This window comes from Carassius auratus, chromosome 44 (genome assembly GCF_003368295.1).
Source record: "Carassius auratus strain Wakin chromosome 44, ASM336829v1, whole genome shotgun sequence".
Classification (NCBI taxonomy): domain Eukaryota; kingdom Metazoa; phylum Chordata; class Actinopteri; order Cypriniformes; family Cyprinidae; genus Carassius; species Carassius auratus.
In genome coordinates, this window is record NC_039286.1 from 1,991,936 (window position 1) to 2,007,985 (window position 16,050).

Here is a 16,050-nt window from a genome sequence, read left to right on the forward strand (position 1 = left end):
GCGTTCGAGCGGAAATGTAGTCAGAGAGGCAGTTCGGGAGGCGGAAGTGAGGTTAGAGCAGCAGTCTGCTCCGTCCATGTTATTATTGTTATTTTGACTGTGTGATGGTTCACGGACGGCGGCCAGCCCGGGATTTCTCCGGTTACCAGAGCAGACACGAACGGCTCGCAGGCCACACGTTACAGCTGCGCGTCTGTCTCACAATAGTTTGATCGCCAGCGTTGACAAAACGCGCAAACGTCGCTGTGCGCAGAGCTCGCCGAGGACTGTCTTTATTATTGACACTGCAACAGACATGAACGGCATCACCAAGAGCAGATTTGAGGTAACTCATGTCAAGCGAACTGTGGACCTGGTAGTTGAACCGCGATTGTTTTCTAGGGAAAACGAAAACGGGCGGTGGCAGGCTGTCTGATCGATGACAGTGTGTTTAATTAAGCGTCTGTTTGTGTTGGTGGGCGCGCGCGCTTGAGTGACTGACTGCGTGCGTGCCCGCGCGTGTATGTCTGCAAGGGTACTGTGTGTGTGTTTTGGACCGAGCAGACTTCTATTTTTGCGTGCCGTATTTAGGCTTTTGTTCGTCAAGGGTAATCCCGTCCTAACACAACGGCACCAGCTGACCGTGTCAGCAACGGGCGCTGCGCCTGAATCCGTTTAACATTAAGAGTTGGCCGGTGTTCTTGGAGTTTAGATCAAGCTGATTGGCCTGCTTACGTGCCCTGAATGCGAAGGCTTTAGAAAATGTCCCAAAGCAGTGTTATCAAAGACACTCGTTTATGCTATTTGTCCTTCTTGTGCAAGTGTTGGGTGAAGTTGCACCAGGCCGAGGCGTGTCTGAACCAGCTTTGGTTTGGGTATATTGATTGTGCATGAGAGAAGCTGGTGCTGTGTGAGCTTTATGTAATTCATCTTTGTCATTTCATATTGTCCAGGTGTTCTCAAACAGTGACGAGGCCCTAATCAACAAAAAACTTCCCAAAGAGCTTCTGCTCCGGTGAGCCCATCATAACTAACCACTCTTGTTGAAATAGATTGTAGATTACATTGTAATAAATTTTGTAAATATCTGTATGTTTGACTCATCTATCTATCTATCTATCTATCTATCTATCTAGATTCTGTTGTTCTTTTATCTATCTGTCTGTATGTCTGTCTGTCTGTCTGTCTAGATTCTGTTGTTCTATCTATCTGTCTAGATTCTGTTGTTCTTTTATCTATCTACCTATCTATATCTATTTATCTATCTGTCTGTCTAGATTCTGTTGTACTTTTATCTATCTATCTAGCTATCTATCAGATTTTTCTGTTTTTTTTTTAATTTCCAAATTCAAATTGCTTTATCAGCTTGACATACTTTTGTATGTATCGTCAAAGGATTATAGGAAGTGGGTAGCAAGGAAAAACAGAATAATAATAAACAAAATAAACACGTAATCAAACGTCTCTGTTTTTATTTCAGGATTTTCTCCTTCCTGGATGTAGTTACACTGTGCCGGTGTGCCCAAGTATCTAAGGTATGTTCAGCTGCCTGTTTAGTTAAAATGAAACAAAAGAGTCTAGAATTAAGATGAAGTTTCCTAACAATGCTTCCTCCTCTTTTTCTGTGGATGAACAGGCGTGGAATGTTCTTGCATTAGATGGAAGTAACTGGCAGAAGATTGATCTCTTTAACTTTCAGACAGATATTGAGGTGAAAAAGCATGTGTAAAGTAAATGTTTGGTTTGTAATTGCAGATACAGTCTTGTGTGTTGTTGGCTTTTGCTTTGTGTGTCTTAGTACTCCATCAGTAATATGTTGCTTTGTGCTTTAAATTGTCTGCCTGTGGGCTTTATGTGTGTGGGATTAACACTGGATCAGTAGGCTTTTCTACTGAATCCATAGACTGTAAGATCCCTGATCCTCTGTGCCTGATCTCTCTCTCTCTCTCTCTCTCTCTCTGTGTCCTTCTATTAGGGACGTGTCGTGGAGAACATCTCAAAGCGATGTGGGGGGTTTTTGAGGCAGCTCAGTCTTCGGGGCTGCCTCAGTGTGGGGGATGCCTCCATGAAGTGAGCTGCAATACTTTTTGTCATATTGAGGCTGGTTAGAAGATGGTATAATGATTATTTGTTGCTGTTGTTGTTTTGGACCATGTTTATTTTGGTCTATATTGTATAGTTTTTCTGTTTTACATTGCCAGCTAAGAGTTTTCATTTGAATTTGGCAGGACCTTTGCTCAGAACTGTCGCAACATTGAACATCTGAACCTCAACGGCTGCACCAAGATCACAGACTCCACCTGCGTCAGCCTTAGCAAGTTCTGCTCCAAACTTCGCCACCTTGACCTGACCTCCTGCGTGTCCATCACCAATCATGCTCTTAAGGCCTTAAGGTGGGGCAGTTATAAGGGCTAGGGGGGACCAAATTTAGACTGGGTCCTTGGTTTTGATTCTGTGAATAATGTTAAATATCATGACCATAAGTCCTGTTTGGGTTGGCACAAATCATGATGATTACTGGACATAAATTTGATGTCCTTGAGTGTAAAACAGGACAAAAATATTATTGGTTCATTTTGTCAGAAATGAAAGACTCAGTTTTTAAACACTTGATGACCTCAGAGCTAATGGACAAAAAAAATTCAAAACTGTAAAAAACTTTAGATTTTATGGAATCTTTCAAACTTAATTGGGGAGTGTTAAATTAAAGCCTAGTTTTGATTTCATTGTGTCAGAAGGGTGACTTTGTTAATGATTAGAAGTCTGTCACCTCTGCCACATTTCTTCTAATGATTCTTTTCCACAGTTGTAGTAGATTATACTGTATGAGCTGGTGAAACTGGAAATTTTGGGAGTGAATACTTGAACAAAAACTAAAACTAATTATTTACTCATAGAAATTTAAGATAATTGCTGCTTATATTTCCACATATTAACAGCGCAAAGAATGGCTTGAAATGCAAAAAGCAAATTTTAAAAAGAAAATAATTGTTCACATTTATTTTATTCTTTTTTTTTTGTTATTCTAAGTTTTGGAAACTTTTTTTTAAATGTTTAATGATCCTTATCCTTTATTATAACTGGAAAAGGAGAAAAATGTCCTTTTGTTTTTCAATAATTTGATAAATCAATACATTTTACAAAAAATTAATTGTGTATTGTTTTTTACTCTACTAGTTGGTTAGTGGTTTAAAAGTTTCCTTTTTTATTTGTATTTTTTGTAAATGTACTTTTTTGGGGGGTTTGTTAGGTGGTGCAGTGTTGTTTTTAAGTTATTTTCTTAGCATTTTGTTTGACTCTTTCTGCCTGCTAGTGAGGGCTGTCGGATGTTGGAGAATCTGAACCTGTCCTGGTGTGATCAGATCACGAGTGATGGCATCGAGGCTCTCAGCCGTGGCTGCACAAGCGTCAGGGCTCTGTTTCTGAGAGGCTGCACACAGGTACATACATATATACAAGCACACACTCACACAAAAAACTTTAATTGAAATCATTAATAATGTGACATAATAATTGTTAAATGTGTCTTTTCAGCTTGATGATAATGCACTGAAGCATCTTCAAAAGCACTGTCCAGAGCTCATGACAATCAACATGCAATCATGCACAGTAAGACTTTGAGTTATTTCTATACTTTTGTTAAATATTGCTAATAAAAAACAAATACACAGTGTTAATGTGTTGTGTTATCCATCTTGCAGCAAATCACAGATGACGGCTTTGTGAGTTTGTGCCGTGGCTGTCACAAACTGCAGATGGTTTGTGTGTCTGGCTGCAGCAACATCACAGACGCTTCTCTGACTGCCCTCGGTCTCAACTGCCAACGGCTCAAGTAAAGCTTTCTCCATCTGTACGCAGATAAGCACACATTCCCACCCAAGTCATTCATTCACATTGCATGTGTTTTCCTCAGGATCCTGGAGGCTGCTCGCTGCTCACATGTTACTGATGCTGGTTTTACTGTTCTTGCCAGAGTGAGTAATCACACAAACACCCCAAACTTACAAAACATAAACACATTGGATTTAGAGAGCAAGCTTTGTGTAAGAAGACATCGCTGATTTGACAGGATGCCTAAACAAGCCATGCCTTCTGTTTTAGAACTGTCATGATTTGGAGAAGATGGATTTAGAGGAATGTATTTTGGTGAGTTTAAAATCCATAAGTTCTTATTTGGGGTATATTACCTATTCATCATGGACGGGTTCACTTTTGAGCACTGAAAGGGTAAATCTAGGTTTTTTTAAATTGGTATATAAGTAACGTGCTGTTGATATATATACATTATAGATAATAATGCTATAAAATGAACATATAATAATTATGAACTATCATTTAAAAGTGTGGGGTTGGTAAGACATTTGAAATGTTTTTTTAAGTTCCTTATGCTCACAAATACTGCATACATTTGATTAAATACACTAAAATAGAGTTTTCTATTTCAGTATATGTTCAAATGTAATTTATTCCTGTGATGGCAAAGCTGAATTTCCAGCAGTATTCATTACTGCAGGTTTCAGTGTCATATAATATTTCAGAAATCATTCTGATATGCTGATTTGCCCAAGAAACTTTTCTTATTATCAGTGTTGGAAAAATTTGTGCTGCTTAATATTTGTTATGGAAACTGTGATTTATTTGAAATATAAAACTTTGGTAACATTCATTGTGACTTTTTATAAATGGAATGCACCCTTTCTGAATCAAAGTATTCATTTCTCTAAAGAAAGAAAATCTTATTAACATCAAAATCTTGAACGGTATTATGTTTCTATGGGGTAAGTTGTCACAAGACAACCTGCAACAAAATGTAAACACTAACAACAACAATGAAACCAATAAAGTTTCAACAATGTAAAAACAATGAAATGCTATTTATTTAGATAAATTGTTCACATTTCTATATTATTATTCATAAAATATAAAATATTAGAATTCATTATTGAGTATATTAAATGTATAAAAATGTATACAATTAAAAGGTGAAAAAACTTGTGCTAACAGCACAGGTCAAACTTACAGTAAAATATACTTCTACTATATAGCCAGTACTCCGAGGCTTTTATTTCTTCTTTTTCTTTTTTGCTGCTGTTGAGCTGTGCCTGTTTGCTTGCAACAATTTATCCTGATTAGTCAGCATGCTAATATTAATGTTCTGTGTCTGTATGTCCCATTCAGGTGACTGATAACACTCTGGTTCAGCTCTCAATCCACTGCCCTCGGCTGCAGGCGCTGGTGAGTGTTTGAGAGAGAGAGTGTGTGGGAGGATTGTTTCCATGCTTGTTATTTATGGCTTTCTGTAAAGGAATTATTAAGCATCTCCATTTGTTTTCAGAAGCTCACTCGCTCAGTTTGGCATGTGTGTGTGTGTTTTCTAGAGCCTGTCTCACTGCGAGTTGATAACAGACGATGGAATCAGACACCTGAGCAGCAGTGTGTGTGGTCAGGATCGTCTGCAGGTCGTGGAGCTGGACAACTGCCCCTTGATCACAGACATCACACTGGAGCACCTCAAGAGTTGCCATCGTCTGGAACGCATTGAGCTCTATGACTGCCAGCAGGTCACCCGCGCGGGCATCAAACGAATCCGGGTCTGTGGAAAATAATGGCTAGATATGTTCACAACTCCCACACATAGTCTCAACTGTAACAACCGCATAAAGACAAAAATGATCCCCATTTATGTGCAGGAAGCAAATGTGCAGTATCTGCAGTGCCAACAGCAGTGATCAGTCATGAAAACACGATAATGGGACTTTCACATTTCAGAAATTTTACACTGATTTTACACTTATATTTTACACTGATGACATTGCAATCTGTACCATCAATGAACAAATAAATATATATATTTTTTTTGTTTTTGTTTTTTTTGTTTTGTTTTATTATTGATTTATTCTATTTAAATCTTCCATTTAAAGTCTTCTGTGTTGGTCTTGAGTTTTGGTCCATACCAAACTTGACAAGCGATTGGACTTTTCTATTTTTCAGAGTGTAGAGAGAAATTCCTTGATTCAGTTGTCATTCACATTCTGCATTCTAGCTCATTCTGCTGTTGTTTCTCCTGTAGGCTCACCTTCCTGAGATCAAAGTCCACGCTTACTTTGCCCCAGTCACACCCCCTCCTTCAGTGCACGGAGGTGGTCAGCGTCTCTGCCGATGCTGCGTCATACTCTGACAGGAGGAAGGGCTTCTCGGAGATCCCATAGAAAGTCCAGCTGTCAGACAACTTCCAAACTCCGCCCTGCCTCCGCTCCACACCACGACGAGACGCTGTGTGGGGTTGTGGCTTCTTCACCGAGCGGTTGCCTGGCAGCAGGATGGACCTGAACAAGTTACGCAAAATAAACACAATGCAACGTGACAAATACTACGCACATACAATACCACCTACTTGGATATAAAAGAAGAAAAATCAAGGAGCTACCATGTAAAATATTTCACATTTGGATATATAGAAAACAAACTGGAGGAAGCACTGAAAGCATTATGGGACTAATGAATATAGAATGAATCCGCAAAGAACTTTGAGGCATTTTGATGCCGTTATGATGACTACACAGTGTTTACGTCCTGCTCCTCTTCCTCAAACAATAGGAATGCCTTCTCTTGCGACAAGAGCAAATTGAAACCACAGGAAATGAGCAGCAGGATGCAAGTTTCTGGAGCTTTGTAGGATACGCCTCCCACCGATTGATCATGTGACTTTCTCGAACCTGAGAGCAGGAAGCTTTAAGCGTTTCTGTATGGTTTTGTGCGTGTGCGTGAATGTTTAAATATAGAAAACAAAATATATAACACTACAATGAATAAGCCCATATTAAAACTGGAGTAAAATGATTTTTGTTCTGTTAGTGCTCACCCTCATTTTGAGAGGACTAAAAAAATCACAATTGAAATCACGTGAGCGAGCGAGGTGAAGAAAAGGACTGAGATTGTGCATGTGAGAAAAGTGGATTTTGCTCCAGTGTGGTGTTACAATACGTCAAGATTGATGTGAATGTTCAAATTTAGATAATATACATGTGCTAAGGGTTGTGGGGGGAGGGGGGATACATCAGGAATAAATTATGAGAAGTTTCACAATGTTTGAGTGCAATATTGAAAGCCCAGGCATAAGTAACTGTGGTATGTGACAGGATTCAGAACACTCCTTATTCAGCCATGTCCTCAATATTTCAAAGTATTCTCATTGCAAGGCGTAGTTCACCCAAAAATTTAATTTCTGTCAGCGTTTTCTCATCCTCATGTCATTCCAAACCTGTAAGACTTTTATCAATGGGACACGAAGAACATATTTTGAAATATGTTTTTGTGTCCATTCAATGTTCATTCTACACAAAGTCATCCTTTGTGTTTCACAAAAGAAAGTCAAACTAGTTTGAAACAACACAAAGATGAGTAAAAAATGACACCGTGTTCATTTTTTGGGTGAACAAGATCAGATCTTTAAATTATACAAAATTAAACAGTACAAATACACCAAGGGAAAAATTTAAAGCTGTAACTAAAGTGATTAAAGAATTAAACTTCTCTTATTTTCTCACCCATCTTCAAACCTGTCTTTATGTGTGGATCAAAAAAATATTCACATTCAATGAATAGACCAAAATGCAATGAAAATGAATGGTGACCAAGAGTTTTGGTACAAACTGAATAATGACAAAAATTTCATATTTGGGTGAACGGACCCTGTAAGTTCATCCCTTAAGTCTCATGCATAAAACTGATGTTCAACATTGGTTTGATGAGTAACATTGCATATTTAAAATCATGTTGAGTCTTGCAGATGAAAACAGCTGCTGAGTTGGTCATCTACTCAATGGAAATGTTTTTTGTCGGTGTGAGTGCCTTTGATTTTACAACTGGAGGGAGGGGTGGGTTACAGCCACAGAAATGCTCAGGGCTGCGATGTAGTTCATCATATTTTTTTCTCTTGTATTCCCTCTATTTAAGTTGTTTTTTGCCATTAGATGTGATGCTGATGTCATCATTTCCTGTCAAAGCATACAGCAGTGATTCCAGTATTCTTTATCTCAACCACTTTAGGGGCAATGCTAAACCCGTCTGCGAAATGAAGTTTATTTAATATTGTTCTGTAACAGTTAATTTTATTCCTCTCCTTCTCTCCCATATTTTTTGACAAAGATGAAATGTTACCTGAATGTCTTTGTGTTCTGGTGGTTAATGTGACATTTCTTTAAATAAAAGATCTGAGCAGTGTGTCACATTCTGGATGGTTACATGCTACTCTGTTTATTGTTGACATTATTTGTTTATAAACATGGTTATAACAATACATGATTTAACATCATTAATTTTTAGACCATTTTATACCACTGATTCACTTAAACAGGACCTGAAACCAGGTTTTATTTTATTTATTTATTTTTTTGACTCTTCACCATATATGGGTTTGGTATACATGTTTGCATGGTTGAAATATGGCTGATCAAGTAGTAATATCAAAACACTTTTGATAAGAGTTGTAACTACTTAATTTTAAGTTTTTATAATGAATATAAAATCGAATAAATAATAAAAATGATCATGATCTAAATTCAAACACGAACAAAATAGATTATTGGGTATGGATTTTTTATAGCATGAGTACTAAAGCTCTTGAGACAAAAACCTAAATAGTTGTATATAGATATGTATTTTGGTAACCTAATAATATTGCAAGTAATAATTTAAAAATGTAGTATGCTTGGAGTATAGTATGTAGTAAAGAATATCTAGTACATTCTATTAATGTGATGTGTAGTATCGCCAATGCATTCATTCATTCATTCACTTTAATTACGTTTAAAAGATGAAAGATACATTTAATGCCACTAGGGGGAGACGGAAGGGTATATTTAAAAAAAAAATGTTGTATGGATACAAGCGTGTGCATTATTCACATATATAATTATAATACATATAATACATATAAGTATAATCTTATTGGTGCTTTTAAATGCACAGAATGGTTATTTAAAAGTCTATGTGCGTAAATTATCACTATACGGAGATGTCTGTTATAATAGAGAAGTTATGATAATTTAGTAATATATTAAAATATGCAACAACTTAGTTACCAAATGTGATTCCGTCAACACTACCATAAGGAAAAGTGTCTACATAGGCCTACTGAAATAACCAGAAATATTATCTTCTCATTGAAGCCGGTTGGATAAATTAATAATAATAATAACAACAACAGTAAAAAACATGTATAGTCTCTCTCTCTTGATACTATATAATAAACATATATGTTGTCTTTATTCTGATGCTGTCGCACTGCACAGCTTCTGATAAATAATGAATTGTGAGCATATTTTCATTCAGGCATCATGCTGGACATCTGTGCGGCGTTGAAGGACCTCGAGGCCTCAGCCCAACTCTTCGTCGGGATCGTTTGCTCTTCAACACTCCGTTATCGCGGTTACGGAGGTCTAGTGCTCGTGATCGAGTCGTGAGCTCAGGATCAGCTGTCAAACAGCGGATTATTGTTGGATTAAGTGTAAACAGAAGAGCCGTGGAAGGTAGCGCGCGACCTGGCGGCTCATCCACTCATCACCCGAGCGGCGTGAAGCGGGCTTTTCTGAAATGGACGCCTGGAGGGAGGAGAGCCCCGGCGGCAGGCCACAGGATACCCGACCATAAGGGTTAAAGCTAGCCGAGTTAGCCGATACATTTCAATTGTTTTTATACGCGCCTCGCAGCGGATCTCTTTTACTTCGCTTTGCGTCCGTGGTCGCCCACACTCTGTTGTTAAGTGGAAACACTTTTTTGTTCGGGGGATCCGTTATTGTGTTCCTGGGAACCTTTGTCAACGTTATTTATTTTCCGTTACTGAATGGTTAATGCACAAGACAACAGACTTCAGCCACCCTCAGACTGTCTTTAAACGCAGTATTTGACTTCCTCTTTGCACACATTTCTGTTTTTCGTGCCGTTTACGCGACTCTTGACAGGCACTCTGTCGTTGTTATTGTTTCGCCGCGACCTGAGGACTGACCACAAAGCGTCCCGATGGAGGAAAATGACAACATGGACTATTTTTACCAGCAGGTTTTGCAGAAGGACGTGACCCGGCGGCTGCAGGTCGGCCCGGATCTCATAGACTACCTGAGCGACCCGCAGAGGTCCTGGGATGTGGAGCAGGACAAACCCCGCCTGGATAAAACCATAGATGAGCTGACGGGATGGGTCAACTCCAGCAATTACAAGGTACACAGCGAGTGACCTGCTTTGGGGTTGTATATTTAAATTAAGTGTCATAAAAGGTGTGTTATGAAGGATGCCTGCATGTTTCTGGAGTGAGCCAAACCTAATAGTTTATTCTATTGCTAAATGCATCAGGTTTATGTGATCGTACATTTAATTTCTGTGCTTTTTTGTCAAACTGACAGAAAAATGCTCAAGTAATTGTATTTACAATAAGCTTCTGTGTGTAGAAGTGTTTGGGTAAAAAGTGTTCAAATAGAACATTAATATCAATGTTCATACATTATATATTCATTTGTGTCTAGGAGAGAGTGGATTTGCTGGTGGGGGTGTGTGAGGATGGGGGAGGGTCGCGTGGGGCATTGTTCTGTTACACTGGGGCTGTAAAGGCAAATGTCACTGCAGTTGATATGAGTAATCCATTTAAACTTGCTTTTATGTGTGTGTGTGTGTGTGTGTGTGTGTGTGTGTATGTGTGTGTTGATTAAGAAAAGCTTGAGAAGGAAACCATGTTTAAATGGCCTGTGGATGCAAGCCAAAGCTTTTATGCTGGCTCATGCTGCTGCTGATGTTACAGGCTGAGGCAAAAACGGTCACTTCTGCAAATAGTGTCGCTGAAACGGGAAGCGAAGAGTGAAATATGAATGAGTATTGATGTTTTAAAAGCAGCATTAGATGTTCATCTGTTTTATCTTCAGCTGGTAGTTCTGGTCTTCAGGGGCCTGATAGACGGCTGTGACTCATTAAGGTTGGATTTTAGAAATGAAGAGGGTGATTCATAAATTGGAGACACCGCTGCAGAATTCTATAAATGTATATGGTTTGATAAATGCAGGGTGTTCTTTGGCCATCTTGTTGAAGATCTGGTAGATTGTTTTCATCTCTCCACTGAAATATCTAATTTAGTTTTCATTTCACTGTTTTAAGGCTTAAGGGTAAGTGAGATTTTTTTAAAAATAAATAAATAGCCTACATTTTTCAGCAAGTATTCATTAAATTGGTCAAAAGTGACAGCGAAGACATTTGTTGCAAAAAAATAAATAAACATAAATTATCTATATATATATATATATATATATATATATATATATATATATATATATAATTTTTTTTTAATATATATATATTTTTAATCAAAGTGTTCAGATTTTTTTTTTTTTTATTGATAATAATAAGAAATGTTTCTTGAGCAGCAGATCCGCATATTAGAATTATTTCTGAAGGATCATGTGACACCAAAGAAGACTTGAGTAATGGCTGCTGAAACTTCAGCTTTGTCATTACAGGTATAAATTATACATTTAAATAGGTTTTCTTTTGTAATTAATAATATTTCATAATATTGTAAGAGTGTAAGGGACTTATTTAAAAAAACATTAAAACACAAATTAATGTAGTTATGTGCATACATTTTTAATTAAATTGTAATTTTATTTTATTATTTTACAATTAATGTAATTATGATAAAAATTAATAAAATCTCATTTAAATACTTATGTTTATAATTTCAATATTTTATTTGTTGTGTATATTTAAATTAGAGTTGTTCCGATTCCGATACTAGTATCGGAAATATCTCCGATACCACAACAAATTCTGGCATCGGCATCGGCGAGTACATGAACCCATATACCGATCCGATACCATTTTCTTAAAAAAGACCTAGTTATGACCGCAAGCTTTGCCTAACCGCTGCACGGTTCTTCTTCGCTGCTCAAAATGCATTGAAAACACAGGAAGTTGTGCTGTGTTGCCACAAGCAAGCCCTGTTTAGAGCAGCGAAGAAGAAATGAAAACGCGTTAGCAGCCCTTATCTATATATGACTGGATCACTCATCACATTCTAAACTGCCAAAAGACAGTGAAGCCGCTACTATATTATAGATCAGTGGTTAGCAGTATGTCTCTGTAGTACCGGTAGTTACAGACTCTCGAGTATATTCAGTACCGGCAACTGCGTTCAGTCGCTTCCGTGTAAGTCAAAACGCAGGGCTCCAGACAGTAGCCGAATATATACTAGTGTCTGTGAATATTAAACTGCAGAATACTATTTAAATATTACTCCCTCAAAATCTACATCTCTGTGGGTGACTGGCACAGATGCGCGAGAGCTCGCTGTTTTGTAGTCTCTGCTGTGTGTCATGAGGACACGAACGCATAAACCGTCACTTCATGAGAATTTACCGTTTCATTTGAGAATACTGTCATATCATAAACACAGACACTCAAAGATCTTCATGGCAGCCCATTAAAATAAATGTTTGGTTTACATGAGTAAATTGACAATATATAAAGCTACTGTTGTAGCCTACAGTAATAATAATACATCTCTATAATAATAATAATTATGCCTAGATGGTTGCTTGTTTTTTACTTGTTTTTTACTTGTTAGAGATTATCTGATTAATAGATCTTTTTTTATATTCCTAGACTTATTTGTTGCAGTTTTTTTATACAGTTATATTGTAAAACTTAAATACCTTTTTTAGTTTGCGGTGTTAGATTTTTGGCTGCATTTGAAGTTCTTTTTTGCATAAGAAAATAAATAATACTGTCAAATTCATGTTAGATAATAAAAATACTGTAATAAATACAGTAGTTCACCATGTATTTGTTCATGTTTTATTGAGGGATCTGTCTGAAGCACACCATAAAAAAATTCTAGCAATTTACACAGGGCTAGTAGTATATACAGCTGTATATACAGATATACACCCAGGTATCGGATCAGTACTCGGTATCGGCCGATACCCTGAGCCCAGGTATCGGAATCGGTATCGGGAAGAGAAAAAGGGTATCGGAACATCTCTAATTTAAATGCAACACTTTGTATATTTTCTTAATTTATCATTAAGAAAGGTAGGGTAAAAATAACATTTTAAAATATATTAAAATAAAAAAACTTTTATTGTAATTTTTGATTAAATAAATCTGTGTCACCTTTTAACTCTGCCCTAATAGCAATTTATCACCTTTTCGATTTAATTTCTTAATTGTGCAGTCCTACAGGTTTGGAACAAGTCAGAGTGAGTAAATGATGACAGAATTTTCATTCTGAAAGTGAACTACTCCTTTGACTTAAAAAAAAAAAAAAAAAACATTTGGTTATTCCCTAAAGTGTGGCTGACCTCATTGATAAATGTGTAGTTGAACGCTGTCCAATTAAAACACATTTAAGCAGTTTCCAAAATGAAATGCCCAGGTGTTTTCCAGTTTTGCCTTTCAGGTGCACCCTCTCTGTTGTCCTTACTCAGGATTCTCTCTGGCTGCTTTGCCTAAAATAGGTCATAACTGGAGCTTCTTGGATGTAGTGAATATTTGATTGTTTCTCTGGAATGTGAACTTCCATCCTGCACTGCCAAGAAACACACTGCAGCGATCCTCAAATAAATTCTATCTAACAGTCTCTTATTTTCATTCACCCACTCATTCACAATAATAACAATAGTCCTTCTTAAAGACATAGTGCACATCAACAGAAAACTCTGTAACAGATACTGTATCAGATACTAGGGCTGTCATGATTCTGAAATTTGGCTGACCATTAATTGTCTAAAAAATAGTCACTGTTATTGCGATTTTATTTGTTTTAGGGCGATTATGATGATTATCACGATTGTCTGTTGTTTATGACTTTCATTATATAATTATAATTAATTTAAGGGTTCAGTAAATAATTAAGATGTTATCTTTTAATCTTTTTTTTGCAGTGTAATTTTACATAGAGTATGCCAAGTTATGAATATCAATACTGTGTTTGTGGAATGGTCAGTTTTTTTTTTTTTTTTTTTTTTTAAACCCTTGGTTAAACATAATACAAATATTTAATAAAAATATAGCTATGAAATTAAACTAGCTGACTGTATAATTAAGCAGCAAAAACATTGTCTTGGAAAAAAAAGTATTTGCACATTATACAGTTGAAACATTTTCTTACAAAATACATTAAATTGTGAAAAAAATAAAAGCTTCTTATAATCATTCTGTGTGCAAAGCTTTGATAATGTGAAATTCTTCAAACAGCGTGGCCTCCTAAAACGGCTTATTCAAACACGCCCCCACATGTCTACATCACCATGTGGAAATATTTGCATCATGTCGCCTAAAAGTTCACGCAAAGAAAGAAGGTGTGGTTTCAGTAACCACAGTTACTGGGGAAGTCGTAATGGTTAGAGAGTCGGACTCCCAATCGAAAGGTCATTATATTCTGTTACACAAAATAATGATCTTTAAAAAAGCATCATATGACCCCTTTAAGATATGGAATGGCTTCAGATGAAATAGGCTACACAGTGAATAAAAACCAAACTGGTGCTCTTCTGTTTCTTTTGGTTTATGACTCCCCTTTTAAATAATCGGGGTTGACTGAAACACCCATGGTTAAACCAAATAATCGCGATTAGACGACAGGCCTATCAGATACTGAACCAGCAGAATCATGTGTTTGAAAGTGCTGTTCCGTTTGCCTGCGGGAGAGGGGGAGTGAGGTTTGACGCTTTCAGCTGATTTGTCTCTTTCTTTTTGGGGTCAGGTTGCATTGCTGGGGATAGATATCGTCAGCGCATTTGCGGATCGATTGACTGATCGCTTCAGAGGTTATATCACCACAGGTAAGCGATGTGTTTGTTGCTTGTTCCACTGAAGTCACAGCTTCATTAGCAGCATTAGCTAAATATCCTCCATTGCATAATCAGCAGAAAGAGGAATGGCAGGATGACTTGCTGTACATGACACAATCCACAGACTCGCTTCTTGTCTCTCAGCTGTATGAGCCCCGCCTCCTCCTGTTACCATGGGAGCTGGCTATGATAATAACAGATGACCCCCATCACTCATCATATACCTCATTCATTTGAAAACATGGAACAAATGGAGTATAGAGAAAGGAAAGAGATGAGTTCACTCAAAGCGAAAGTTAGATGAAATGAAATATGTCTGCAATTATATATGTATATTACAATTTATAGTGTAAATATTACAATAGGAATATTCCATATTATTATATTATTTATATGGTGCCCTAAAAACAAGTACAGCAAACCAAATTGTGCAGACCTGCATTTTTAGATCACCTTTTAAACCTCTTTTTTTTTTTGCTTTTTTCCCCACTCAGTGGTGCTTGCATTAGTTGACCGTTTGGGTGATGCGAAGGATCAGGTTCGAGAACAGGCTCAAGCACTCATTTTGAAACTGATGGAGCAGACGGCAACACCCATGGTGAGCTAACTATACAGCAAATGGGCAGATCATAACACCCATTCATACTGACAAAAAAATCATAATGCTGCTGTCTTTAATTATTTTGTGTATGTGAGCTTCTGAGTGAATAGAACCACATTTGATCATTTTTGCTAGTTACTACCGCCAGTGATTCTTGATTTCCTTTATAGCTCATCTCATTTCTTTGAACCAGATACATTGTCTCTTTTCCTCTGTCTCCGTGTAGTATGTTTGGGAGAGGCTGTTTCCTGGCTTCAAACACAAAAACTTCCGCAGTAGAGAGGGACTCTGCTTGTGCTTGGTTGCCACTCTAAATGTGTAAGTCCTTCATACAAACCCATACCTTCTCACTTTGTAAACAAACCCACATTTTTACTGAAAGTCTTGTCCAACAGGGGGCGCTGGTCTTCCATAGCACAGTATTTTGATGTGGGGTTTATCACCGACAGGAGTGATTTCTGTTAGTTCATCTCAGACGTTGCAACCTGTTTTGATATCTAAATTCCATGATATTTAGATATAATCTACAAACATTCACTCATAAGTTCCCTGTCTGTCACATTGTAAACAAACTCGGCCCACTGAGGTAATCCTCTTACCTGCCTGTATTGATACCAGGAAGGTCAGATTAACAGA

The 16,050-nt window shown here is 37.3% G+C and overlaps 2 protein-coding genes across 34 annotated transcripts in view; both read left to right on the forward strand.

The window, feature by feature from the left end:
• The first annotated feature begins 49 nt into the window (after nt 1-49).
• LOC113062093 (F-box/LRR-repeat protein 2-like) lies at nt 50-8,204 on the forward strand. The gene is made up of 14 exons (XM_026231647.1): nt 50-325; nt 933-994; nt 1,460-1,514; nt 1,616-1,690; nt 1,955-2,049; nt 2,208-2,372; nt 3,293-3,419; nt 3,514-3,588; nt 3,681-3,811; nt 3,893-3,953; nt 4,081-4,125; nt 5,158-5,214; nt 5,358-5,570; nt 6,050-8,204. Exons 1-14 carry the CDS (start codon nt 296-298, stop codon nt 6,155-6,157), a joined length of 1,299 nt encoding a protein of 432 aa, XP_026087432.1. The 5' UTR covers nt 50-295; the 3' UTR covers nt 6,158-8,204.
• Nucleotides 8,205-9,327: 1,123 nt separating this feature from the next.
• LOC113062095 (CLIP-associating protein 2-like) overlaps nt 9,328-16,050 on the forward strand; it is a 51,841-nt gene continuing 45,118 nt past the window's right edge. For all 33 annotated transcript variants that reach the window (XM_026231650.1, XM_026231649.1, XM_026231657.1 and 30 more), the window contains exons 1-4: nt 9,328-10,197; nt 14,726-14,804; nt 15,308-15,411; nt 15,641-15,732. In XM_026231650.1, coding sequence (XP_026087435.1) covers nt 10,000-10,197; nt 14,726-14,804; nt 15,308-15,411; nt 15,641-15,732 — 473 coding nt within the window. In that variant the 5' untranslated portion in view covers nt 9,328-9,999. The remainder of the gene's footprint in view (nt 10,198-14,725; nt 14,805-15,307; nt 15,412-15,640; nt 15,733-16,050) is intronic.